General features: G+C 72.4%; 4 protein-coding genes across 6 annotated transcripts; 1 reads left to right on the top strand and 3 right to left on the bottom strand.

The window, feature by feature from the left end:
* Positions 1-725: 725 nt before the first annotated feature.
* Positions 726-1,994, bottom strand: SOX18 (SRY-box transcription factor 18; the record flags this gene model as incomplete). The annotated part of the gene is made up of 2 exons (XM_084259736.1): positions 726-1,519; positions 1,679-1,994. The coding sequence occupies 2 exons, from the start codon at positions 1,992-1,994 to the stop codon at positions 726-728; spliced, it is 1,110 nt and encodes a 369-aa protein (XP_084115862.1).
* An 8,384-nt stretch (positions 1,995-10,378) lies between these two features.
* On the top strand, positions 10,379-15,096 carry TCEA2 (transcription elongation factor A2). Of its 3 annotated transcripts, none has more exons than XM_084259734.1 (10): positions 10,379-10,603; positions 12,012-12,074; positions 12,384-12,489; positions 13,159-13,246; positions 13,713-13,837; positions 13,976-14,032; positions 14,269-14,423; positions 14,488-14,634; positions 14,725-14,796; positions 14,948-15,096. In XM_084259734.1, the coding sequence occupies exons 1-10, from the start codon at positions 10,532-10,534 to the stop codon at positions 14,954-14,956; spliced, it is 894 nt and encodes a 297-aa protein (XP_084115860.1). In that variant the 5' UTR covers positions 10,379-10,531; the 3' UTR covers positions 14,957-15,096. The 3 variants fall into 3 exon arrangements, with proteins under 3 accessions (XP_084115860.1, XP_084115859.1, XP_084115858.1); XM_084259733.1 differs by having other exon boundaries at positions 13,707-13,837; positions 14,491-14,634; XM_084259732.1 differs by having other exon boundaries at positions 13,707-13,837.
* Positions 15,097-15,810: 714 nt separating this feature from the next.
* RGS19 (regulator of G protein signaling 19) lies at positions 15,811-17,556 on the bottom strand (the record flags this gene model as incomplete). The annotated part of the gene is made up of 5 exons (XM_084259730.1): positions 15,811-16,002; positions 16,145-16,379; positions 16,455-16,529; positions 17,322-17,440; positions 17,527-17,556. The coding sequence occupies 5 exons, from the start codon at positions 17,554-17,556 to the stop codon at positions 15,811-15,813; spliced, it is 651 nt and encodes a 216-aa protein (XP_084115856.1).
* Positions 17,557-22,713: 5,157 nt separating this feature from the next.
* On the bottom strand, positions 22,714-23,445 carry LKAAEAR1 (LKAAEAR motif containing 1; the record flags this gene model as incomplete). The annotated part of the gene is made up of 3 exons (XM_084259735.1): positions 22,714-22,773; positions 22,849-22,971; positions 23,083-23,445. 3 exons carry the CDS (start codon positions 23,443-23,445, stop codon positions 22,714-22,716), a joined length of 546 nt encoding a protein of 181 aa, XP_084115861.1.
* Between the last annotated feature and the right edge of the window lie 2,129 nt (positions 23,446-25,574).

Below are 25,574 nucleotides of genomic sequence, written 5' to 3'. Positions count from 1 at the left end.
TGGTGCGGGGTTCATCCTGGGGGTGTGTAAGACCCGTCTCCAAAGAAAGTGATAGTTGCTGCCGTCCCCCAAGCCACCCACGGGCTCCCCGGTGGAGGCACGAGAGGGGTGGGGGCTGGGGAGGGGCTGGAAGAGTCCAGGCCTCCGAGGAGGGACACAGCTGCAGAGCTGGGGGCGTCTGAGACCTGAGGTCTGAGCCCCTGGCCTGCTCTGTCGTGGACCTGGGCATGCACCCTGGGGAGCAGCTGGGGGGCGCCGGCCCCAGACAGGGCCTGTCCTCGGCAGTCCCTGGCCTTGAGGGGTTTTAGGGGGACAGGAGACCCAGGGAGGGGGCGGGCTGCTGGGCGTGGTCTGACTTGCCGGGCTGGCGTGGCAGGTGGGACAGCAGGGGAAGGGAGGCTGGGGGCCTGGGGGCGCCCACCAACTCTGTCCTGGAGGGTGGGGAACTGGGTGCTGCAGGGCCCAAGCTGGGGGCCGCCCGGGAACTGCCCGCCCCTGCCCCAAGCCCAGACCAGGGCCAGGCAGCTCTCAAGCGCCTCCTTTACAGCGAACAATCATTTTTAAATCCTGCTTGAGGAGTCCCCGCTCTGGCTCAGGGAAACCCCTTGGAAGGAAACGTTTGCAAGTGTGGCTAAAAATTAAATCCATGTATTGTGCGTATAAAAAGGGCCAGGCGAAAACGGCCCGCCCGCGTCTAGCAGACACACCGCGGGCGGCTCCGCGGCCTAGCTGGGGATGCAGGCGCTGTAGTAGACGGCGCTGCTGGCGTCCGAGAGCGCGGCGATCAGGCTGCTCTCCTCCGGGCAGGACATGGCGCGCGGGCCCAGCTTGGCCAGCGCCACGTGGTACGGCAGCCCCGCCGGGTCGGGCCAAGTCCGGCTGCAGTCGAGGTACTGGTCGAGCTCCGTGAGGTCCACGTCGGCCCACAGCGCGGCGGCGGGGCCCAGCGGCTCGGCGCCCTCGGGCGGCGGGGCCTCGGGCGGCGGCGACAGCGGGCCGGGGTACGGGCCGGGGCCGGGCGCGCCCAGGGCGCCGTAGTACAGGCCCGGGAGGGGCGCGGCCGGGGCGGGCGCGGTCCTGAGCGCCTCGGCCAGGGGCGCCCCGTAGCAGCCGCTGGGGTCCCGGGGCAGGTCGGCGGGGCCGAAGGGCGCGCGGAAGGGGCGCAGCGCGCAGTCCTCGGGCGCGGCGGGCGGCGGGAAGAAGGCGGCCTCGCCGGGCTCCAGGCCGTCCAGGGGCGAGCGCTCGGGCGTGGGCAGCCCCAGCCCGTCGAGCTCGGCGCCCAGCGCGGGCAGCTCGCGGAAGGCCCGGGCCGGGCCGGGCGGCGCGGGGAAGGGCTCGGGCGGCGCCAGCCCGGGGAGCAGGAGGCCGGGCTCCAGCCGCCGGGCCCTGCGCGCCTGCTTCTTGCGGCGCGGCCGGTACTTGTAGTTGGGGTGGTCCCGCAGGTGCTGCAGGCGCAGCCGCTCCGCCTCCTCCACGAAGGGCCGCTTCTCCGCCGCGCTCAGCTCCTTCCAGGCCTTACCTGCGCGCGGGCGGGGCGCGGGCGGGCGCGGTCAGGGCGGCCGGCGCGGGCCGGCGCCGAGGGGAGGGCGCCCCGGCCCGCGCCCCGCCCGCCCCGGCCCCCGCCCCGGCCCCCGCCCCGGCCCGACCCCCGCGCCCCCGCCCGCGCCCCCGCGCTCACCCAGCATCTTGCTGAGCACCGCGTTGTGCAGGTCGGGGTTCTGCTGCGCCAGCCGCTTGCGCTCGTCCTTCGCCCACACCATGAAGGCGTTCATGGGCCGCCGGATGCGCGACTCGTCGGCCGCCGGGCGCTCGCCGCGGCCGGCCGGGCTGAGGCCATGGCGCCCCGGCGCGGGGCTGCGCGGCGGGCTGCGCGGCGAGGCGGGCGCGGGGCGCGCGGGGGGCGCGGCGGGCGCGGCGGGGCGCGGGGCCCACGCACAGTCGCGGCGCGCCGGCGGGTCGTGCTGGTCGCCGTAGCCGGGCGGCGACCTCTGCATGCCAGCTGGGCGCGGCCGGGGCGCGGGGCGGGCGCGGGGCGGCGGGCGCGGGCAGGTCCGACGGCGCGGGGCGCGGTGGCTCGCGCCGGCCGGGCGCCCTGATATAGCCGCGCGGGGCCAATGAGCGGCGGGCGGGCGGGGCCGGCGCCTCCCCCCCGCCCCCCCCCCCCGCCGCGCCGGCCTCCCCGCGAGCCCCGCGGCCCCCCGGGGCAGGGGCCGCTGACGTGGGCGGCGCTCGGAAGGGGCGTCCTTGCGGGCCGTCGCGGCCTTCGCAGGAACTGCCGCTCCCACCCACGGAGCCAGACCCCGGCGCGGGCGGGAGGGGCGCCCCCTCCCCCCTCCCCCGCGGGGCGCCGGGGCGGTCCGCCCGAGTTCTGGGGGGCTTCCCGCCCAGCAGCCGGTGACCCTCCTTGGAGCCTAGTTCAAAGGTAAGGGGCACCTCGAGCGAGCGCTCCGTGTCTTGGGGGAGCTGCCGTGGCTAATTCCAGAAGCACCAGGCCCCCCAGATCTGGGCCGCACAGACACGGCGCCCACCCGGGGCTTCCAGCCTCCCACCCAGGCCTGTCCACGCTGAAGGAGGCGCGTGCGGCCCTGGGCACCGGGGGGTCTGGCCGCGCGGCGCGAGCTCAGGGCTCAGGGCCATCCCGGAAGGGACAGGCTGAGCCCGCCCCTCCCCCACGGCAGCCAGGCCCCACGCGGCGGGCAGGGAGGGGCTGCCCAGGCTCCTGCCCCCGGCCTACCAACCTGGGGTCTGTCCAGAGGCAGCGTCCCCACACCGGCCCCTGGGAGGGAGTCTGGGCTGCAGGAGCTAAGGGTCCGCGGGGTCTGCCTGAGCTGCGCCTCCCCACAACCCGCTGCCCGGAGGAGGGAGCTCCCTTGGCCGCCCTGGGTGGCACCAGCTTCCCTCCCGCACACACCCTGGAGCTGGGGGCTCTGCGGCCCCCAAGGCAGGCGCAGCCACATCTGTGAGTCCCATGTGGGTGGGGTGCGGCCCACAGCACCCCGCAAGTCTCCCCTGCCTGGGGGCTGCGGGTCCAACCGGTCCCACCTAGGATCTGGTCCTGGGCTTGCTGTTGCTCAGCCGAGGAGGGAGGGGTGGGCGTCCTGGGCTGGCCCATGCCCTGGAGCCAGCGCCGGAGGCAGCCCTGGGAGCAAGGCCTGGGGAGCGGGCTGGAGGGGGGGGCAGCCAGGGGCAGTGCAGGTTCCAGGCCGCCGCTTCCTTCCCGTGGGCCTCTGACAGGCGGGTGGCCGACCGAGGAGGCAGGGGTGGGGAAGAGCTGGGAAGGCCTCAGGTCGAAGAACAGCCCGGAAGCGGGGCCACCTGGCCGGGGCCTGGGCGACTGCTGGACGGGGGCAGTGGTCTTCCAGCTCCGGGCGGAGGCCCAGGCCCCCGGCCCACCCTGGGGTGAGCCTTCTGCCCCCAGGGCCCTGCCTGGCTGCCGCAGCCCACAGCCCAGAGTGGTCCAGGGGCTTCAGGTGGGGGTCAGATGCAGTGGGCAGCGTCCGGCATTACCTCACCACCCACGCGCAGCCCTCCAGGGCAGGCGTCGCCTGGCGCCAGCCGGTGACCCTCCCCTGGCTGAGCTTCGCTCAGGTGTCCGGCTGTCATGTCCTGTGAGCGGGGCCGGCGGGCAGGCGCCTCCCCCTGCCTGGCAGCTCTGGCCCACTGTCCAGATGGGAAAACAATGGGGTGGGGACAGCCATCGGGGTGGCCCTGACCTTGAAGCTGGAGGCCTGGGAGGACTCCCCGGGCTGCCCCAGTGCTGAGGGTGTGGCCGCTGTGCATGTGTCTGTCTGTCTGTCTGTCTGTGTGTGGTCTGTGTGTCTGCCTGGGTGTGGGGTGAGGTGGGGTTAGGCTGGGGAGCCAGGCAGAGGCTGGACTTTGTGCCCACAGGCCTGGGCTGGGGCCTGCTCAGGGACACCCTGGCCTCAACGCCCCCGAGGGAGGAGTCCCTTAAGATTTCTCCGGCCCCCAAGCTGTGGGCCCTCTTCTTCCAAGGCAGGGGCTCTCCATCCAGCCTCAGGGCCGCGTCCCCAGGTCGGGAGGGATGGGGGAGCTCTCTCTGCAAGTGTGGGGCTGGGCTGGGCACCCTGGGGATGCTACCCTCCACCCACCCTCCCAGAGCCTGGCTCAGACCCCCAGGCTCTGCGCAAAGCCTGCAAGGGATGCTGGGTAATCCCCCTTGGTGGCTCTGGGTGGGGGCTTAGCTGGGCTCCGGGTGGCGGACCTCCCAGGCGCTGCCCGGGGCACAGACCTCACAAGCTCCCACCCGCCCAGCCCGGCTGTGCAGGAGCAGCGAGGCTGGGACCTATTAGTGAGACCCTCGGGCCAGATCCTCCTGCTCCGGAGGCTGGGGGTCCCTGCTGGACTCAGGTCCAGGTAGCGGGGCTGCTCTGGACTCCTAGGCCACGGCTTTGCCCCCTGGCTGCCCATGCGCTCCCCGTGGGCCTTGGGACTGGGGCGCCCGCCTGGACAGCTCCCGTGGGGCTGGTCCTCAGGGCCCAGAGGGCTCCCCCCCAACCTGCCGCCCACTCCCAGCCCTGGGCGCACGGGGCCAGAGCAGGACTGCGTGCTGGGCCTCTGTGGGGCCCTGCGTGTGGGCTTGGCCCTGGGAGGCACCAGCGCAGCAGGCAGAGCTGGCCTGGTCGGGGGTGGGGGCTGGGGGGTGGGGGGCCTCGGGTCGGCCACCAAGGGCCTGCTGGCTGAGCAGAGGTGACTCGTGGGGGTGGGGGGCTGCTGTGGGCGTCAGGGTGCCCCAGGCCCTGCCCGGGGAGTGGGTGGGGAGGGACAGCGGTACAGGGTGGATGCGACATCTGGGTGTTGCAGGTGTGGGTGCTGAGCTGGGCGGGGCTGGGCAGCCAGCTGTGAGCCCCGGGGGTGGTGTGCGGGGTGCTAGGGTGGCGCGTGCTGGGTGGGCCCTGCCCAGCGCTGCGGGACTCCGTGGGAACGGGCTGGGGCCTTGCTGCTCCGGGTTTCCCGGGCAACAGCAGGGAGGGTCCAGGAAAGCCCAGCTCAGGAAGGAAGGCGCAGCCGGAGGGGGGAGCCGGGCCAGCCCGGCTGAGCAGGCGCCAGCCCTGTGCGTCCCGCCGTCCGGCCTGGATAGCCTGGCCCTCCCGCCGCTGCGCCGCACCCCCTGCGCCCGCCGGGGCTGGGCCGCTGCCCTCCTCAGTCGCTCTTGGAGGGGGCACAGGTGGAGGGACGCAGGCACATTGGGCGACCCCCTCCCCCCGGCCCTGGGCCGGCTGGCCCCCCACCCCCTGCCGCGCGCAGGGACAGCCCTCAGCTCCTGGGAGCCAGCCCCTGCAGTCGGAGTCCCCACTGTCTCTCCCCTGGCTTTGGCGACAAGTGGCTTTGATGACCCAACTGGTGGGGACGGCTGGGGGCTGTCCTGGGGCCATCTACCCCTTTGCTGGGGCAGGAGTCACTGGCTTCCTTCTGTGCTAGGGCCTGGACTTGGGGGTGAACACAAGGGCCCAAGCCCCTGTGGGGGAGGAGAGGCGCCGGGGACTGGGCCAGGTGTGTCGGGGCGCAGTCGGGCCTCACTGCCTGCCCTTGGACAGAGGAGGGGTGCGTGCAAAGGCCCTGAGGCAGGAGCTCGGCTCCGGCTGCTGCAGCCTGAGGCAGCTCCTGGCCAGTCCCTTGTCTCCCTGGGCATCAGACCGCCCCCTTTCACCCATAGCCCCTGACCCTTCTGCTGCCCGGGGTCCCTGGGGAGCAGGAGGATGGAGTGGCCGCCAGGCTGGCGGGCTGGGGCTGGCAGGGCAGGGAGGGCTGCGTTTCTGGGAATTGTGTGGGGGAAGCGCATTGTTAGTGGGAGCTTGCCGCCAGGGCCCCGCAGGCCTCTGGGGGACGCCTCCTGCCTCCCCACCAAAGGCTGCCTCTGGGGGAGGGAGCTGGGTCCCAGCCAAGGCTCTGGGCCGGGCCAGGCCAGGCCGGGACTTTCCGAGCAGGCAGGCAGCAGCTCCTGGGCTCTGCAGACTGGGCCCCGAGGCCCCTGCGGGGGCAGCCCCAACAGCCCCTGCCCTGCCAGGACCCCAGGGGGCCCAGCCCCACAGGCCTGCGGTGGGGGCTGCAGCCTGGGGGGGGCAGTGGGGGGGCTGGGGGCTGCAGGAGAGGGTGGGGCCAGGGGAGGGCCAGTGTGAGTGCGTAGGGTCGGGGCTGGCTTCCCACCGAAGCCCCTGCCCCAGTCAGAGGAAGGACGGATGCGACCACACGGGTCACGGCCCACTTGGGCGGCTGGGGGGACACAAATAGCAAAACAGATGACCTGAGCGTCCGGTGTTTCCGGCTGCGGCGGGGGAGGGCAGGTCTCCTGGCCAGAGGTCCGGCGCCCACGTGGGTGTCCTCAGGCCTGGGACAGGGCTGGGCTCCTGCAGGCCCCCAGTCCAAGAGGAAGGGGAGGGGGGGTGCGGGGGAGGACCCCCCCAGGGGCTTGGCTGGGCTGCCCCAGGGCAACTGCTGGTGCCGGGCTGGGTGGGTGGTCTGGGAGGGCCTGCCGGCCCTGCCCCCGCGCCCCAGGCCCCCTCTGTCCTTTCCTGCGCCCCAGTCACAGCAGGCCACCAGCCCGTGCCCTTCGTGTTCTTGGGGCTCACAGTCTCCAAGCCCGGTCTGCCCCCTGGACTCAGCGCCCCCTTGTGGGCGCCCCTGCCCTGGATTCTCCGTCCTCCTCCTCCACCTCAGCCCATCCCAGCGGGAGGTGGGGGCTGGGGGCGGGCGAGGGCTGCGTTGTTCCCACCTGCGGGGCCTGCGGGGAAAGGCACAGCGGAGACAGGGCAGAGGGAGTGATTCTGCAGCTGCACAGGCAAGCTCCCGAGGGTCCCAGCCGGTGAGTGCCCTCCGGGTACCGCCAGGTTCAGGGATGCCGCAGGAGACCCCAGACCAGTGTCTCCCTGGGCGCCTTCCCCAGGCGCAGGGACAGCCTGAGCGGCCTCTGGGTGCGGGGAGCGCACAACCAGTCATTGAGTCCTGGAGGGCTTGGGCTGGACGCACCAGCCCCCCCAGTCAGGGAGGGCCTCCCTCCAGGGCTGGCCACCCCCACTTGGCTTCCCGCAGGGCCCCCTGTGCCGGCCCGGGTGGCCCAGTCTACGGCTCAGCTCGCTCCTGCCACCTGGAGCCTGGTACTTCGCCTCGCCCCTCGGCCCTCGGCCACAGCCCTGTCCCTGCAGGCGGTCTCCACCCGGACTGGACGGCCTCAGGGCTCAGGACTCCTGTCCCAGGAGGGAGCCCCGGGTCCCCAGCTCAGAAGAGCAGCCCGCCACCTCTGCCCCCACCTGTTCTTCCTGGCCCTCCTCCCCGTTACGTGTCGCCCTGGAAACCAGGTCCCCACTGTGGCCCCGTGCGATGCACCCCCTGCCAGCCACCGCCCTGCAGCCACCACCGCGTCTTGGACTCTGTCTCAGCCGAGGACCTCAGTGGGCCCTTGGAGACCTGCCCCCGAGCTCTCTCTAGCTGCCCCCAGGCCTGCAGCGGAGGGGGAAGGCCTGGTGGGGTCTGCACTCTGCTGGGCAGGGCTGAGCTCTCGGCTGCAGCCCTGGGTGCAGGGGGCATGGCAAAGCGGCCCCCCTAAGCAACTGTTGCAGAATTTCCTAAGCTCCTCCTCATGGACTCACTGACTAATGGGTGGGCTTCAGGGCTCTGGATGGCCCCCGGGGGCACAGCCAGGAGCCAAGGAGCGTGGGACGGGCGCTAGGAGCTCCACGCTCCTGCCAGAGGTCCAAGGGCAGGCGGCTGTTCCCACTGCAGGGGAAGGTCCCTGCTGCTCCTCCCTCCAGCTCCCCTGCCCCCTCCTGGGCCCCAGACCTGTCTCGCCACCCCGTCCTGTCTTCTGTCTTCGCTCCGTGACTGCCTGTTCCTCTTGGTCCTTTGGCCAGGGTCTGGGGCACAAACTGCATTCCTTGCATCCCTGTGCTCCGGGGGCCCTCTGCCCTTGCCATACACCACCCCCCGCGGTCTGTGCCTTCCTCTGTGCCCTTGCTCACGGCTCCCCTGGCTAGCTGGGGGCGCCTCTGCCTGGACAGAGCCCTCCCCTGGGCTCCCTGTGCCCAGCTAGCTCCTCGGTCCTGCTTGGCCGCTGCCCCAGGACCCCTCTGGGGCCTGGAACATCCAATGCAGTCTGACTGGGTCAGCGGGAGTCCCCGGAGTTTTCCGGGGTGTCTGCTTCCCTCCCCAGCACGTCTTGCTTCCTCACCCTGTGGAGGGCCCAGGTCAGTGGGGACCGGTGCACCCAGGTCAGGGTCTTGACAGCCCAGTGGATGCTTCTGAGCCTCCCCTTGCTGGCCTCTCGGGGGCGTGATGCTGTCTGGGGGCTCTTGGACACTCATCTGCCTGCTCTGGAGGGTGGGGTTGGGCTGCATGCTGACCCTTGGATCCCTGGCTGTGCGCTTAGAGGTCCCCAGCATGAGGGAGTCCCTCCAAATTTAACCCTGTCTGTTGGGGAGGCCTGACTATGCAGCCTCCACAGGAGCCACTTTTTTTATTTTTTAAGATTCATTATTTATATATTTATGCATACAAGAACTGGGGTACAGGCCAGAGGTGCGGGGGTGAGAGGACTCCCCAGAGACAGAGCGGGGAGTAAAACAGGCGGATCCACTAGAATCCACTGCTGAGGGGAGCAGCGGGGAGACAGGAGAGGTCTGCTGCGCCCTGTGGGTCACTCCCTGGCCGATAGCTTCATAGGCTGAGACTTAACCCCTGAGCCACCAGGAAGGCCCCAGGGCCACTTTTGAAACCCCTGAAGCCTGGGTCTCTAAGGCTGTATTCTCTGGGGTTCCTGCTGGTTCTGTTTATAGCTGGTTCCCTGGCCAGCTCTTTACTCTGGCCTTTGTCCATGGACCTGGGGGCTGAAGGGTATGTCGCTGGCGATGCTGCACACATGCTTGGACGTGGCATTCTGCCCACAGGACTTGCTTTGTTGGGCTGGCCTCGGAGCTACGGCGAAGGGCAGAATCAGGCTGGGTCTGGAAACCGGGGATGCCGTGTTCAACCACCACAGGGGTCTGTCCTGGAAAACCTCTGCTGTGGGGAATTCCACACCTTTCCCATATGACTAATAAGGAATCACATAACTGACCATGTTTCCCTTTTCTTTTCTTTTTTTACCTCAGGTTTTTTTTTTTTTTTTTTTTTAAATATAAGCACTGGGCACAGTCAGAAGCGCGGGAGGGTGAGAGAATCCACCAGAGCCAGAGCGGGGAGCAGAGCAGGCAGAAGGACCGAAGGACACCGCTGAGGGGAGCAGCGGGCGGCAGGAGAGGTCTGCGCGCCATGCGGGACTCTTGCTGGCGGCCGGGGATCAAACCGGCGCCGCAGAGGCTGCGGGCAGCTTCGCAGCCCAGCGCTCAACAACCGCTGCGCCAGCAGGGGAGGCCCTTCTTTTCTTTCTTTAAAAATGATATAACAGAATGCTATGGTTCAGTTTATTTATTTTTTTATAGTAATGCTTTTTTTTTTTTTAAAGTCTTATTTATTTATGCATACGACAGCTGGGGCACAGGCCAGAGGTGTGGGGGGTGAGAGGATCCACCAGAGACAGAGCGGGGAGCAGAGCAGGCGGATCTCCTGGAATGCACGGCTGAGGGGGGCAGGGGGAGACGGGCGGGGGTGCTGCGCCCGGGGGCAGCTCCCGATGGGGATGGAACCCGTGCAGCGGAGGCTGCGGGCGGCTCCACAGGCCGCTCTCCACCCCGCGCGCCACCAGGGAGGCCCCCCTGTGTCCCTTCTCACTTTGGCCGCCAGGAAGCTCAGTCGCGGCTCACCCACGCGCGGCGCCCGGCACTGCCCGCCCAGGCCGTCCGGACGCCCCTCCTCACCCGGGGCCAGGCCCAGCGCCGCAGCCCCCCACACCCGGCCTCCCCCGCCCCTCCGGCGGCCCGGGCGCCGGCGGCGTCGAGGCGGGCGGAGGGGGCGGGCGCGCGCCGGCCCTGCGGCGCGCGGTCGCGGCGCTTCCCAGGGACCTCGGCGGGCGACGACGACGCTCCGGGCGCGGCCGGTCCCGGCTGGCAGGGTCAGCCCGCCGAGCCCACAGAGCCAGCCCGGGCGGCGGCCCGGCGCCGGCCCCGCCCCCTCCTCCCCCGGGAGCCTCGCGGCCTCGGGGCGCCGGAGGGCAGGGCGCGGCGAGGGGGTCGTCCCCGCGCCGGGGGCCGGGCTCGCGGGTGCCCCGCCGGGCGCCCGTGGGCTCGCGGCCGTTCCGCGCCGGGGGTCGCGCGCCGAGCGGCTGCAGCCCCCCGCCCGCCGCGCGATGGCGCCGGGACTACAATTCCCAGCAGGCCGAGCGCGCACGCGCGGCCCCTGGGAGTTGTGGTCCGAGACGGAGCGCGCGCGCGAGTGGCGGGTGGGGCGAGCGCGCGCAGGAACTACGCGTCCCAGGATGCAGCGCGGCGGCCGCGGGGGCCGGGGTTTGAACGGAGGGTCTCCCGCCCGCGGCCCGGCTGTGTCGGCGGCGGCCGGTGCGGGCGGAGGCGACGGCCGGGGCCCGGGTCGGGGTCGGCGGGCGGAGGCTGGCGCGGCGGGCTCCGGGGGCGCCGCCCCCCAGGCGATGATGGGCCGGGAGGAGGACATTGCGCGCATCGCCCGCAGGCTGGACAAGATGGTGACCAAGAAGAGCGCGGTGAGGGGCGCGGGCCGCCGGGACCCCCGCCCCGCCGCCCCGCCCCGCCCCGCCCCGCCCCGCCCCGCCGCCCCGCAGGGCCAGGGAGGCCCGGCCGTCGGGGCTCCGGGATGCGGGAGGCGCCGCCGGTGGCCGAGCCCCCGGCCCGCGCCAGCCCCTGCGCCCCGACCGCCGCAGAGGCCCCCCGGCCCGGGCCAGCGCCGCGCCCCGGACTCGGACCCAGCCCCGGGCCGCCCCCGCGCGCCGACCGCGGAGCCGCCGGGGCCGCAGCCCCCCACCCTGGAGCTGCCGCCCCTGCCGCCAGGGCAGTGGCCGGGGGCAGCCGCCGACGCCGCTCCCCGGGCCCGGCCGCCCCTTCCCGCCCTCGAGCCGGGCCCCGAGGCTGCGCGGGGCGGGGGTGGAGACGCGCCGCCGCGAGAAGGCCGAGCCCGGCCGCCCCCCGCGCCCCCCGCGCCGGCCTCTGGCTGCGCTGCCCCCTGGCCCGCGGGCGCCGGGGTCCCGCCGCCAGCCCCGGCCCCCGGCGCGGAGACCTGCCGGCCCGCGCCCCTCTCCGCGGGGAGCAGCCTGGGGGGCGGCGCCGGCCTCTGCGGGCGGGCGGGGCCCGCCGGCGCCCGGCCCGGGGCGGAGGGTGTGTCTGGGCAGCTGGGCTCCCGGGTGCGCAGGCCCCTGGGGGCCGAGGGAACAGAGGCGCCAGAGGGGAAGCCGCCTCCCCTGCCAGGGCGCTGCGGGAGCACGGACACCCCTGGGGGCCGCAGGGCCGGGGTGGGGGCCGGGCGGGGGCTGGGGCAGTGGGGACATGAGCAGGGGCGCCACCTGGGGAGGGGCTGGGGCGCTGCGGACGGCGCAGAGCTGGCGGCCGCTCCCGGTGGCGTCCGTGTCTGCACCAGGGCCCTTGGGCCCGCGACTGGCACCTCGGGTGTGTCCGCTCTGTGAGGCCTTGCGGTCTGGAGCCACCGCAGGCCGCGTCACAGCCTGGGCCTGCCAGGAGGGCCACCTGCTGGCCAGTGCCGCCCCCTCTGGGGAGGGCACCCCAGGACGGGCTGCGCACCTGGACAGGGCCTGCTGGGGGCCGTGAGGAGGGGGTGCATCCTGCAGACATGTCACTTGGGGCGGCCCGGCCTGCTGGGTGGCTGGGTGCTCACCCTTGGGCGGCTGGTCGGTCACCGCTGGCCCCTTCGCGTTGTGGGGAGACACACATACACACACGGACATGCCCTCGTCTGTGGAGGAAGCAAAGGGGGTTGTGGGCAGGGCCCATTATTTGAGCTGGGCTACGGGCGAGGGAGGCAGGTCCCTGGCGAGCACCGTGCAAGGGGCCTGGGGCCACTGAGGAGCCATGCCTGGAGCGGGACAGGCCGCCTGGAGTGGGTGGCGGGGCTGTCCTTGATGCCACTGCCCCTTCTTCCAGGAGGGGGCCGTGGACCTCCTGCGGGAGCTGAAGGCCATGCCCATCACGCTGCCCCTGCTGCAGGTAGGGCCCTGCTGCCACCCCCAGGTGCCCCGCCACTGCCCACGCCTGGGCTGGCGAAAGTCTGTCATCACGGAGACCGCCCTGGTCTCTCCAGACCCATGAGACAGGAGGGGTCTGCCCGTGAGGGGGTCTATCCGTGAGGGGGTCTGCCCGTGAGGGGGTCTGTCCATGAGGGGGTCTGCCTGTGAGGGGGGTCTGTCCATGAGGGGGTCTGCCCGTGAGGGGGTCTGTCCGTGAGAGGGTCTGCCCGTGAGGGGTCTGCCTGAGATGGGGGCCTGCCCAGCCCCTACCCGGCCCCTCGCCTCGCAGTCTACCCGGGTCGGCATGTCTGTCAACGCCCTTCGGAAGCAGAGCTCGGACGAGGAGGTCATTGCGCTGGCCAAGTCGCTCATCAAGTCCTGGAAGAAGCTCCTGGGTGCGGGCAGGGGCGTGGGGTCCTGCTGGGCGGGGCGGGCTGGGGGCCTTGTAACTTGGGCCTGAGGTGGCCGAGGGCTGCGTGGAAAAGCCCACAGAGCTGGGGGTCTCGAGGATGGGGCAGGAGCAGCCTCGGACCTGGGGATGTAGTGGGGGTGAGGAGGTGGACCCTGCCCCGAAACCGTGGGGTGACAGCGCAGCAGATGTGCCCAGCTCTGGCGCCCGAGGCCGTTGCTTTCCCAGCCGTCCGGCTCCACCCAAGCCCTGGACGGAGAGCTCCTGGCCGCTGCGGCCGCGGTGGCGAGCTGGGCGGGGGTTTGTCCCGCCGGGCGTGGCATCTCACCGGTGCTCAGTCCCAGAGCAGGCTGGGCTTTCCAGAGCCCATGTCCGCCCCGAGGCCCAGCTGGCCATGTGCCGCTCAGTGCTGTGCGCCTGCCCCTGGAGACCGTCCTCTGTCCAAGTCCAGATGCTGTGCTCCTGCGGGCCCGTCACGGGGGAGGCGTTTCATACCTTGGGGCGCGGGGTGGCAGACCCCTCTGCCGGGGCCGCTGGGTGGACCGCAGGCCTACCGGTGGCTTGCTCGAGCGAGGGGTGTGGGGAGTGTGCGGGGTGAGCCCTGCCCTCTGGCTGGTTCTCTGGGCCAGCCGGCTCCCTTTCCGGGCTCCTGCAGATGCTTCCGACAAAGCCGGGGATCAGAGGAAGGGTGCGCCTCCACCCTCGTGCGCTTCCAAGGAGGCGTCTGAGAGCAAGGCGCCCAGGTAGCAACCCCCAGAAGGCAGGTGCACACCCTCCTGCCCTGGACCCCTTGCTTGGCGGGCACTTTCTGGGGCCGGGAGGGCAGAATCGCCCCCAGGCACCAGCCAGCCCTGGTGATTTTCAGGCCGGGGCTCTTAGGCTCACTCCAGGCTGCTTCCCTCTCCCGGCCCCGCGTGGGTGTGGGTGGGCCAGCCCCTCCTTCTGAGGTGAGGCGGCCCTGGCTGCCCCCGCCCTGGGCTGCGTCCTGGTCTGGTTTGCGGGCCCCAGCCCCGCGGCCGCCTTGGCCAGCGCGCTGCCGGCCAGCAGCGCCCCCCAACCCCCCTCCCGCCTGCGGGCGCCCCAGGCTGCTGACCTGCGTCTGGGTGAGGCCGGTGTGGAGGCTGCGGTGCCCTGGCCCCGGCGGGCGGATGGACGGGGTGGTGCTGCGCTGGGCCCGGCTCCCGCTGCCCACCGCCCCTCCAGCTGCAGGAGGCCGGAGCTGCCCCGCGCGCCGCCCACCCCGAGGATCACCACCTTCCCCCCGGTGCCGGTCACGTGCGACGCCGTGCGCAACAAGTGCCGAGAGATGCTGACGGCCGCCCTGCAGACGGGCGGTGAGCGGGCCGCGCCGCGCTGCCCACGGGGCCGCCGGGCGCGCTGCCTGCCGCCGGGGGGGGGGCTCCGGGACCCCCGCGGGCTTGGGCTGGGCAGGGGAGCCCGCGCGGCCGGAGGGTCAGGGCCACCTCTTGCAGGCGACCACGTGGCTGTCGGTGTGGACTGCGGGCGCCTGTCAGCGCAGATCGAGGAGTATATCCTTTGCGCGGGGCGTCCGCGGGCGGGTCCCGCGGGGGGCGGGCGGCCGGCCGGCCCCTCCCGCCCCGGGGGCCCTCAGGCCCCCGAGCGGGTCTCAGTCAGTCGCCGGCGCCGGGCAGGCGGCCCTGGCCCGCAGGGGGACGCGGCGGCGGGGACGGGGACGGCTCGGCCCGCGGAGGGGGCCCGGCGGGGGGCGCGCGCCCCGCTTCCCGACGGCCCTTAAGTGCCGCACGCATCTTCCGCGACGTGGGCCACACGGACGTCAAGTACAAGAACCGCGTGCGCAGCCGCATCGCCAACCTGCGGGACGCGCGCAACCCCGCGCTGCGGCGCGACGTGCTGCGCGGCGCCATCGCGCCCCAGGCGATCGCCGTGATGACGTCGGAGGTGAGCCCCGAGGGGCGCGGGGGGCCCGCGCGGCGGGCGGGGGGTAAGCCGCGCCTCGCCCCAGGAGATGGCGAGCGACGAGCTGAAGGAGATGCGCCGGGCGCTGACCAGGGAGGCCATCCGGGAGCACCAGATGGCGCGCGCGGGCGGCGCGCACACCGGGCTCTTCACCTGCGCCAAGTGCCGCAAGAAGAACTGCGCCTACACGCAGGTGCGCGGGCCCGAGCTCGCCCTCCGGTCCGTGGGGGCGCCGGGCTGGGCCGCGGCCCCCGCGCCGGCCTGACCAGCCGGGCGCCCACAGGTGCAGACGCGCAGCTCCGACGAGCCCGTGACCACCTTCGTGGTCTGCAACGAGTGTGGGAACCGCTGGAAGGTAGGGGCGAGCCTGCCCGCGCGCAGCCCCGTGGGGTCAACGGGGGCCACCTCGCCAGCCCCCCAGGCGCTGCGGGCGCGGGGGGCGGAGTGCCAGCCCGGCCGCGGGGTCCTGGGTGCCGCGCGCAGACCCCCGCCTGGGTTTCTTGTAGTTCTGCTGAGCCGTGGCTGGCGCCGAGGCCACTTCGCCCCCCTGCCGATGGCAGCTCCTCCGAGGGCCGCCCCGCACCGGCTCCCCCCGCCCCCTGCGCACCCCACCCTCTTGTAGCCCAGCGATTAAATGTTTCTCTTTGCCTCCTGCTGCCCTGGGTCTTCCTGGGCTGTGTGCGGCAGCGGCCCCCACGGTGCTGGTGCCGGCCCCGGGCGGAGCCTGGCAGAGACCCGTGTCCTGGAAGCTCAGGGGGCTGCGTGCGCCGGGCCCGACTAATGGTGGGAGGCATCGCCCCGTGTCCTGTGGTGGCAGCCCGGCTGGCATCACAAAGTCCACACTTGCCCATCACGGTGCATCACCCTGGCAGGGCTGGACACTACCGAGGATGGGGCTCCTTGACCCCCGACCTCCCCCAGGGTGGGGATGGGCGAGGCATTTGCTTTAGAAATACCTTCCACAATAAGACAACCTGCTTGGGGGAGGAGGAATAGAGATAAATATAAAGTCACTTCTTTCTGATAAAACACACGGGGGGTGGGGTGGGGTGGGGTGGGGTGGGCGGGGGAGCACGAGTCCCAGTTTACGGCCAGTGAACGCAGAAAACAGGCCTGTCGCCTGGCCCCCCAGGCCCTGGGCCTGCTGCTGGCTCAGACGGCCCTGGGGGGTGTCCCTGCCCCACACAGCTGGACAGGCAGGTCCTGTCTCCGCAGCCCGGCTGCCCGAGAGGGGCTGGGGCCGCGCATCTTCTCTCCGGCCACGGTGGAGCTGCTGTGGGGCCTGGCCCAGGCCCCGGTCCGGCTCCTGCAGGCCCAGTCCCCAGGCGCTGCTTGGCCATCTGCCCCGAGGGCGGTGTCCGCGGACAGCCTAGGCCTCGCTGGAGGGCTGGGAGCCACCCAGCAGCAGGAGGGCCTTGTAGGTGGGGGAGCTGAGGAAGCGGGGGTAGGAGTCCCGGTGCATAAGCGTGTAGATCTGCAGCTGGGCGTCATCGAAGGTGTGGGCCGACGGCTCCTGCATCTTCTTGTTGATGCCCTCCCTCACGCGCGAGTCCAGGCTGACCTGTGGGCGGGGCGTGGGTCAGACCCCACGGCCTCCCAGGGTGCTGGCCAGACCCTTGAAGGGGCCCCCCACCAGGTGCTATCAGGTCCCCAGAGGGCCCCCCACCCAGGGCCTGCCAGGCCTGGGCCACGTCTTGCCGCACCTCCTTGGGGGACAGGATGGACACGTAGTCCTCGTAGATGAGCCGGGCCTTCTCGTCCACCACGTGCTGGTTGGCCTCGGCCTTCAGCTCCTCGCACGCCAGCCAGAAGAGCATGTTCTCCTCGCTGTACTCCGTGCGCAGGAACTCGCGGAAGGCGCCGCGGCCCGCTGGGCTGCGCATCAGCGCGTCGAAGGACCGTGCCCAGCTGCGCACCTCCTCGGGGCTGGGCGTCACACTGCGGGCAGGCGCGCCCGTCAGCCCTGCCCGGCTGCCCCGCCTGCCCCGCCCCACCCGGCCGCTCCGGACTCACCAGGCCTCGCAGCTGGGCAGGGGCTGCAGCTTGCTCTCCCGTGACGCCCGCCATGCACGCCGCCGCTCCTCGTTCCTGCGGCAGAGGGGGCCCGGGGTCGGGGTCTGCACCCCTCCTGGGGCAGCACCTGCACCGCAGCCCCTTCTCCGCCTAGGCCCAGGCCTTTCCGGCTGCCACTGACCTTGGGACTTCACAGGCCCCCTCGTGCGCCCGGCCCCTTCCTTCCAGAGGCTCCGTGGACGCTGCTGGAGAGCCCTAGGCACACAGGCCTGTCCCGACTCCCCCAGGGGCCTCCTTCCTTCCCTTGGCCCCGCACTGGCTCCCGAGCCCACCCTCAGCTCCCAAGCCGGACTGCTCAGCTGTGGACCCCGGCCCCACACGGGGCCAGCCCCCAACCCCCTGCCCCACAGCCAGCCTCCTGGAGTCTGGCTATTTGCGTTCTCCATCCTCTCACCCCTGGCGGCCTCCCGTCTGGGCCTGGGCTTGGGCCCTGGGCGCTCACTGGCTGGCTCCTTGCTCTTTGGGCCCCACAGTGCCGTCCACTCGATGCTCAGGGGCTGCAGGCCGGAGCACGGCCAGGCCTCCACGCAGCCCAGAAACCTGGTTCCCCGCAGGAGGACCTGCCCCCACTGGCCCTCAGGGCTGCTGCCGGGGCCAGGCCGCTGCCCACATACCCCCCACCTGGAGTGCAGGGTCCACTCTGCGTGCCCCCACCCAGGGCAGTGGCAGTCCACACCCGAGGTAACGGGTGCGCGTGCAGGCCCAGGGAGCCACTCGTGCCCAGGCCTGGGTGCCCACAGCCCCCTGCACTGCTGCGAGGAGCTGCTGGCCCGCCCTACTGGCCTGCGCGCCCCAGGCCCTTCTTACCAGGAGCAGCTGCAGCAGCAGCACCAGCACAGGCAGCAGGGCGTGCGGCTGGGGGCCGCCGGGGGGGGCGCATCGCTGGACATGGGTGGGGGCCAGTCCGCCTCCTCTGGCCCTGTGTGCTGGGGGAGGACGGGCTCAGCCTCCAGTGGCACTGGCCTGCCGGCCGGGCGGCACCCACTCCCCGAGCAGGGTGAGGACAGCTCACCTGCGGCTCAGCCTCATGTGGGGTGGGCATGGGTGGGTGGAAGGGGCCGCCTGGGCTCCGCAGTGCCAGCTCCGGGACCCTCACCACAGCCTGGGGTTCTGGCGAGAGAGGCAGGTCTCTGAGAACAGACCCCTGGGGCTGGCGAGGGTCTCTTTGCTCCTTGCTGGAGCTGTTGGGCGGGTCTGGGCTGCTGCCTCCAGACCCCTCTGTCCAGACTCACCCCCACCCCAGGGCCCACCAGGACTGAGGGGGCGCAGGGTCAGTGAGGAGGGGCCCTAGACAAGCTCTCCACAGACGGTTCCGGGACACGGCCATCTGTTTGGCCCCGGGAAGCCGGAAGTCTGGGTTCCTCTTTCTTGGTTTCCGGCTCCCGGTCCCTCCCAAGGGGGGCTGGGGGCCCCAAGAGTCTGCGGCTCTGGCACCCGTCAGACGCTCAGAACGCCACGCCCCAGCTCCCTCCACTCCAGGTTTCCTGCTGCCTGGGTGGGGAGGTGCGGGGCTGCAGCAGGTCTGTGCCCAGCCTGGGGTCCAGGTCAGCCGTGGCCCCAGGATCCCAGCCTGTTCACCGGACCTGGCCATGCCCGCGGCAGGCCAGAGGCTCTGTCCTGGACGTCGCCCTGGCACCCCCTACCCGGCCTGTGCTTCCCCTGGCCCGGGTCTCCTGCCCACCCTCCCGCCAGGCTGTGGGAGCTGCTGGGCCTGGAGGCCTCTCTGTGAGGCAAGGAGTGGGGGGCCCGGGAGGGATGGGTGCCGCAGGGCACGGCTAGGCAGAGGCTGGTGGGGAGGGTGCCGGAGCCCAAACGTGGGCCACCCTCGGGGCTCCGCGGCCCCAGCCTGAGTGAGCACCCTCGCCAGGTGGGCCCCAGGGCCTGGTGCACCTCTCGCCATGGCCTGTGCCTCCCGACAGGAGACTCGGGACCTGATTATCGCTCTCCCCACCCCTTGGCTCACGACCTTCGATTCCCGCTGGCCCCTGTGACCTCCGGGCACTGGAGGGGCAAGGCGGCCTCTGGGGCTGGCCAGGATAGGCCCCGGCTGGGCAGCTCCCAGAGTCCGTGCGGGCCCTGGCAGGTGCTGGGCCGGGCCCTACCTGAGTGGCGCTGAAGGCGGCTGCACCGAGTCGGGCACTGAGGGACCTGCCCCCAGGGCCTGGTAGAGGCCGGGGAGGCGCAGGCTCCAGCAAGCACAGGGCGAGTCTTCCCCGTGGGGGTCAAGTTTCTAGGGAAAGGAAGGGGTGTGGTAACCTCTGAGGTCTGGTAGCTGCGCCCCAGACGGGCTGCAGCTTCCTCCTCTGTACCCCACCCAGCGCCAGTGTGAGTGGGGGCAGGGTGGCCCCCTGACCCCACAGACCACCCTCCCTCTGCCATCTGCATCTTTGGGGGACCCCCGCTGAGGGCCAGGCCCAGCGTCAGGACCAGGTCTGGGGGAGCAGCTGGCCCTCTTGTTGGATGGGGGTCTCTGGCCCGTGCCCCGGACCTGCACCATCCTCAGGCCGGGTGGGGCTCTGCAGGGTGGAGTGCAGGGTCTGAGCTAGGGGTCGCTGCCCCTCATCCTGGCATTCGGGGGGCTCCAGCCCCCTCGCAGGTCTTCCTCCCTCTCCAAGCCTGGGAGAGGAGAGGGGGACAGGCGCACAGGCCCCTGGGGACAGAAGCTCCCTTGGGAGTGGCCGCTGCTCCACAGAAGGAAAAAGAACGTCCTGAGCCCGCCCAGTCCAAAAAAAGACTCAGAAAACGTGACAATCCAGGAAAAAATGCCTTAGTCTTGGGGGGGCCAAGGAGGGCTCTGTTCCCTGCTGACCCCACTCAGTGCACTTCCTATCTGCTGCTCCCCTCTGGCTGCGGGGGGAGCCCCGGCGGTGTCCTCCGAGGCAGGCCAGGCCTTCCTGGCCCTGGAGAAGCCCCCGCCCCCGCCCCCCCCCCCCCCGCAGCCCACCTCTGTCCCGGTGCGGGGCGCCCACTTCTCTGTTCTCAGGGTTCCTTCCTCCAGCTTCTCAGCCCCCCACCTCAAAGGGCTCCCACGGCGCCCCACTCACCAGCGACCCAAAGGCGAGGTGGGGGCCGGAGGGGCTGAGTGCACGCGGGGGGCCCCGCCCTGGCCGCCGAGGGGGCGTGCGCTGCAGCAGCGGGGCTCGGCGGCGGGAGGTGCTCCGGCGGCTTCCCGAGGGGGCCGGCGCCAGAGCCCCCGATCGGCCGGGGCGGGGGGCGCAGCGCCTCCCCAGCGACTCGCAGGGCTGGCGCCGGAGCCCACGGGGCGGGGGGCGGACGGGGCGTCCCGCCCGGCCCCTCCCCGCCAGGCCGAGGGGGGCGGGCGGCGCGGAAACCTGGGCTCTTCCGGCCCCCACCTTTGAGCAATCACTTCCCCCGGCTGCGGGCCGCGAGAAAGGGGAACCCGCGGCGGCCCCTCCCCCACGCGCGGGGGGCGGGCTCCGGCCCCGCCGCGGCCACGTGGACCCCGCGGCGCGCGTCCCGGGGTGGGCTCCCGGCGCGGCGGCCGCGGCTCGCGCCCCGCGCGTCCCGGCGCCGCGCGCGCACTCACCGGCCGCGCTCCCGCGCCGCCGCCCGCGCGCTCCGAGGCCGCCGCCGTCGGGGAGGGGGCGCGGGCGCGGGCAGTGCGCAGGCGCCTCGGCCGCACTTCCCCAAGGCGCGGGGCCGGGACTTCCTCGCGCGGGGGAGGCGCCCGCCCGCCCGGCGCGCCCCGCCCCGCCCCCGCCCCGGCCCCGCCGCCCGGCCCGCGGGAGGCGCGGGGAGGCGCGGGGAGGCGCGGGCGGCCCGGGGGCGGGCGGGCTCTCGCTGCCCGGGCGGCCGTCTCGCGGCGCGGGGCGTCCAGGGCGGGCGGGGGCGCCGGGGCGCGCTCTCCCGCCCGAGAAGAGGTCGCCGGGCGGGACGGGCCGTGGTCGCGCGGCGGGGCCCCCGCTTCTGGGGAAACCGGGGCGCCTCCGTCCAACGGGCGGAGCTCGCCGTCCCGCGCCGCCGGTGGGTGCCGGGGCGCGGTGCTTACCCCGGCGTCACCCACGGCTGGCCCGGGGCCTGGCCGTCCCTCTCCGCCCCTCTGGCGGCCCGGGACGCCCCAAAGCCTGGAGGCAGCCGAGCGGCCGCGGCCACGGACCTGCTGCGCCCGCTTCCGGCCGCCCCTCCGGCCGCAGCTCACGGCTGCAGCTCGGCCCCGGCCCCGGCCCCGGCCCCGCGGCTTCCGGCCGGTGTCGCGCGCCCTGACCCTGCTCTGGACACCGCAGGGCTGCTCCGGGGCCCAGGGCCCCTCAGCTCCTGGCCCCTGGCCCCTGGCCCGGGCAGGTGGCCCCAGTCCTGCGGGAGGGCCTCCCTGGGGGGCACAGGCACAGCTGGGCCTAGAACTTGGTCCTGAGCAGGGGAGTGGACCGGTCACTGGTCACTGGCGTGGGCCGTGCCTTCCACAAGACTCTGGGTGTCCCCGCAAGCCTGGCGTGGCCCCAGTGACAAGACAGCCTGGAGCAGGCAAGCAGCGCTGGACAGGCGGGCCAGGGGCCTGGCAAGGAGGGGCTGCAGAACAGGGCCAGGGTCTGGAGGCAGAGGCCAGCCCGCAGGGCATGTGGGCGCCTGGAAGTGGGGGGCCTTGCACCCTGAGGCTGTGCCAGAAGTGGCCACGGGGCCGCAGGCTGCCGGGACAGGGTCCAGGCTGACAGCTGTCCAGGGAGAGGGCGGCTGCCTCTCCTTGGGAGGACCTCAGTGACCGGCCACCCCGCCTGTCACACAGTCGGCGGGTGCCACCTCCTGAGGGTGTGCTGGCGGCTGACGGCAGGTGGGTGGGCAGCACAGCTTTCTCCCCTCCTGGGCCTCTCAGTCCTGCACAGCCTGCCCTCCGCACGCCCACCACCGGGCCTGCTCCCCACTGCCCTCACTGAGGCCCTTCTCTGCCCTGGGCAGTTTGTGTCTCCCCAGGAGGCTCCCCAGTCGACTGGACTGGACCTCGGTCAAGGCCACGCCACAGATTTGACCCTGGGACCCTTAGTCCAGGGCACATGTTCTGCCCCCCCCAACCCCTGCCTGACCCCGCAGGCCCAGGACATGGGCCCCACAGCAGAGGCCACCTCCCGGCCCTGAGGACGCATCCCACCCTCTCTCCAGCTCCTCTGCAGACCCCGGGCGACCGGCCGGGGCTCCGCGTCCCTGCCCTGGTCCTCACGTTGCCCGGCGCAGGCCCCGTGGGGCCTCAGGCTGGCGCTGTGCAGGGGAGACGTGTCACTTGAAAGGCGAAGAAACGGAGGCTCAGACAAGGGAGAATAAAAGGTGCTTTTACTGAAGAGCGATGCCACCGCAGACAGGCATCCACTGGCACTGCCACGGCCGGCTCCCGGGGCACTGGGCCAGGGGCCCGCCGGCTGGACCCTGTGCCCGTGGGGCGATGGCCTCCCCCACGCTCCCTGGCCCCGCACACCCAGGCTGGGTGGTCCTGCCACCCACAGCCCAGAAGGGTCTGGGCAGGGGGAGAAGCCCGATCCCTCACCCCAGCTGCGGGGCCCCGCCGGTGGCTGTGTCGGGGCGGCCACTGAGCAGGGCCCGCGTCCGCCCCGAAACCTCGGGGGGGCTCCCTCTGGCCCTGGTGTGGACTGTTGGGGCCTGGCTAAGCCTGCTGACCTGGGAGGAGGCCAGGGGGCCGCAGCGGGCGGAGGGGAGTGATGCAGGGCTGTGCGGGACAAGGCTCTGCGGGGGGCCCAGGGCAGCTTCCTTCTGTCCTCGTGTTGGGGAGGAGGCACCAGGGGGTGGGGGCCATTCGGACAGGGAGAACCAGAGAGGTTTTCTGTCTGGGGCGGTGGGGCCTCGGCTGCATCCTCGGTCCCCCCTCACCCCCTCCCCACTCTCAAAGCCCCTGGGCCAAGGGGCGGCTCCCGAATGCCCGCCCCATCCCACGGATGGCTGGGATCCCGGCACCCACTTGAGCTCCACTTTCTCCCTGAGCCTCCCTTGACAGGGTTGTGACTGTTGGTGACTGGGGGCCCCAATGGATTTGAGGGGCACCGGGCTGCCTGAGGGGGACAGCCCTGGATTTGGGGGTTAGGAGTGTCCCTGCCCCCCAACCTGACACCACGGTGCACCGTGGTGCACCTCACCTAGAGGGAGCACCCGCACCCCCTTCCCTCCCTGCCACCTGGAGGGCGCAGCAAGAGCAGGGGCGCTGGGACTATGTGGGCGCTTTATGTGGGGGTTGGGGGCGTCACCGCCGGAAGATGCTGTCCTCCACCTTCTCCTCCAGGATGGCCTCCACGCGCCTCCGCTGCGGGGGAGAGGGGCTGGGGCCGGTGTGCCGGCACGCGGGCAACCCCCCCCCCCACCCCGGGCGTCCGGGCACCTCTTGTCGTTCCAGGGGGTCCGGGATGCGCGTGGGCCTCAGCTGCGGCGGCAGGAACAGCTCCAGCCGGACGGCGGCGCGCGCGGACGCCTGCAGCCGGATCAGGAGCGAGATCTCCTCCGCCTGGGCGGGCGTCGGGTCGGACGTGCTGCGGCCCGGCCCGGCCCGGCCCGGCCCGGCCGGCCCCGGCCGCGCATCCCCGGCCTCCGCCCGCCCGCGCGCCTCGGGCCTCACCCGCATGCGGGTGTAGCGCAGCCGCAGGGCGCGGAGCCGGCCGCGGGCCTCGGCCGCCTTGAGCACGCCGAGCAGCAGGTCCTGGCGCTGCGCGGGCGGCCCGGGGGGCGGCGGCCACGCGCGCGGGTCCGGCTCGCGGCGGCCCGCGTCCTCCGACGCGGCCGCGGCCCCGTCCTCCCGCGGGTCTCCGAAGAGCAGCTGGCGGCGGCGCTGCGCGGGGCTCATGGCCGCCGGCCCGTCGAGCCTGCCGGCCCAGCCCGGCTGCTGCGGGTCCGGCTGGGGCGCCCCCTTGGCGCGCGCCCCCCGGACCCCCGCGTCCGGCGGGCCCCGGGGGCCGCCCCCCTTCGTGGCCTCGGCCTGCATCCCCGACCCCTGCGGGAGGGAGGGTCTCTCTCGGCTGCGGAGTCCGGGGCTCTGCCGCGCCCGCTCCCCGCGCCCGCTCTCCCGGGAGGCTCCAGCCCAGCCCAGCGCCCCCACATCCCCGCCCGGGGCTCCGCCAGCCCGCGCGCCCTTCCCGCCGCCAGCGCTGCCCCGTCCACGGAGAGGCGCCCGGCGCCCTGACCTCAGCCCTCCCCGGGCTGGGCCCCTCCGCGGCCCCTGCAGCGCGCCCCGAGCCCGCGCGGGCTGGCGGAGCGGGGCGCCGGCCTCCCTGGCCTCGCGGGGACGCGCCTCGGCGCGCCTGTGGGCTGGGTGTGGTTCGGGGCCTCTGTGCCCCGGTGGGGCGAGGCCCCGCGCCCACTGGACCGGGTCCTCGAGCCCGTCGCGCGGGGCCTAGAGGGCGGAGCCGGCCGGGCGCAGGGGCAGGGGCGAGGGCAGGTTCCCGCCTGCCCCCCCACCCCGCAGGTAGAGGCGACGCCCCGTCTGTGGCTCACGGGGCGGCCCCTGCCCCCCTCCCCAGCCTGCTCCCCGCAGCCCAGCCCAGACCTTCCGTCCTCCCGGATCTGTGGTGTTGCGGTTGCTGGGCAACCCCGAGTCCTGCCCCTCCCCCACCCGAGGGGCGGGGCCCGGCCTGGGCGGAGTCGGGGCACAGGCTGCGAAGGGCGCCCCCATCCTGGGGTCCCCACCCCTCTAGGGGTGAGGGCCCCACCCGGTGCCCGCGCAGGGTCTGGGCGGGTGGGGGCGGCTGTGCGGGCCGCGGAGGCCCTTCGTCCTCGCTGCTGCTGTCCACTGACAGGGGTGCGTGTGTGGCTGAAGGGAAAGTTGGGTCCCTGGGATCCCCCAAGTCCGGGCTCCAGTTTTGCCAAACCCTGAGTCTTTGGACCTTGCCTGCGACTCCTGTCTGAGAGCTGGTGGCCTGTGACCCCCTGCAGCGCCTGGGGGGGAGTGGGGGGGGCTTCAGGCCTGCTGTTCTTGCTGACCCCTGACCCGCCCGCTGGGTCCGCCCAGACGCACTGGTTGGGGCGCGGAGGGGCTCTCCGAGTTGGGACCTGACCCCAGAGTGGGCAGCGCAGCTCTGGGGCCATCTCCGCTGAGGCCAGGGGTCCCGGTGTCTTGGACGCTTGCTCTGGCGACCTGGTGTGAGGGGCCTGTGTCCCCCCACTCACAGCCCAGCTCTCGGCCCTGGACGGCTGTCCACCCTCCCCTTCCCCCCGGCTGTCCCTGGACGCCTCCTGCCCTGGCCCCGCACTGTGGGGTGTGGCCTGATGCTTGTCCGACTCTGTCCATCTCTCCTTTATTTTTTTTTAAATTATTATTATTTTTAAAATAATAATATTTATTTATTTATACAAGCACCGGGTACAATCAGAAGCGCTGGACGGTGAGAGGACTCACCAGAGCCAGAGCGGGGAGCAGAGCAGGCAGAAGGACCGAAGGACACTGCTGAGGGGAGCAGCGGGCGGCAGGAGAGGTCTGCGCGCCATGTGGAACCCTCGCCAGCGGCCGGGGATCGAACCGGCGCTGCAGAGGCTGCGGGCAGCTTCTCAACCCAGCGCTCAACCTCTGCGCCACCAGGGAGGCCCTTTTAAATTATTTTTTAAAAAGATTTATTTATTTATACAAGAACAGGGGTACGGGCCAGAGGGGGAGAGGATTCACCAGAGACAGAGCAGGGAGCAGAACAGGCAGATGACCGAAATACACTGCTGAGGGGAGCAGCGGGCGAGACGAGAGGTCTGCTGCGCCATGTGGGTATCTCCCAGGCCGGCCTGGAATCGAACCCGCACTGCAGAGGTTGTGGACAGTTCCACAGCGCTGTGCTCAACCCTCTGTGCCGCCGGGGAGGCCCCATCTCTCCTTAAGAAGAGATCAAAACCTGATTAATACAGCTTGAGGATAAAACAGACACACTGGGACGGCGCCAAAGCCCCTCATGCCAGGCTGGGAGCCTGTGCCCAGGCCTTCTCCCGGCACCACATCCATGGAGCTGAAATTGTGGGACCAGGCGGCTTCTCAGGGTGAAGCTCAGAACCGTGATAGTTCTCTCACTTTTTTTTTTTTTTTAAAGATTTATTTATTTATTTATACAAGCACTGGGTACAGTCAGAAGTGCG

This window comes from Talpa europaea (genome assembly GCF_964194135.1).
Source record: "Talpa europaea genome assembly, contig: HAP1_SCAFFOLD_77, whole genome shotgun sequence".
Taxonomy (NCBI): domain Eukaryota; kingdom Metazoa; phylum Chordata; class Mammalia; order Eulipotyphla; family Talpidae; genus Talpa; species Talpa europaea.
This window is presented reverse-complemented; position numbering and strand designations above follow the sequence as displayed.

Excerpts from the sequence above, each read along its gene's own strand:
- TCEA2 (XM_084259732.1), top strand. The coding sequence starts at position 10,532 with ATGATGGGCCGGGAGGAGGACATTGCGCGCATCGCCCGCAGGCTGGAC. Across the intron at positions 12,075-12,383 it reads TCACGCTGCCCCTGCTGCAG|TCTACCCGGGTCGGCATGTC; the intron begins GTAGGGCCCTGC and ends CTCGCCTCGCAG. Across the intron at positions 12,490-13,158 it reads GTCCTGGAAGAAGCTCCTGG|ATGCTTCCGACAAAGCCGGG; the intron begins GTGCGGGCAGGG and ends GGGCTCCTGCAG.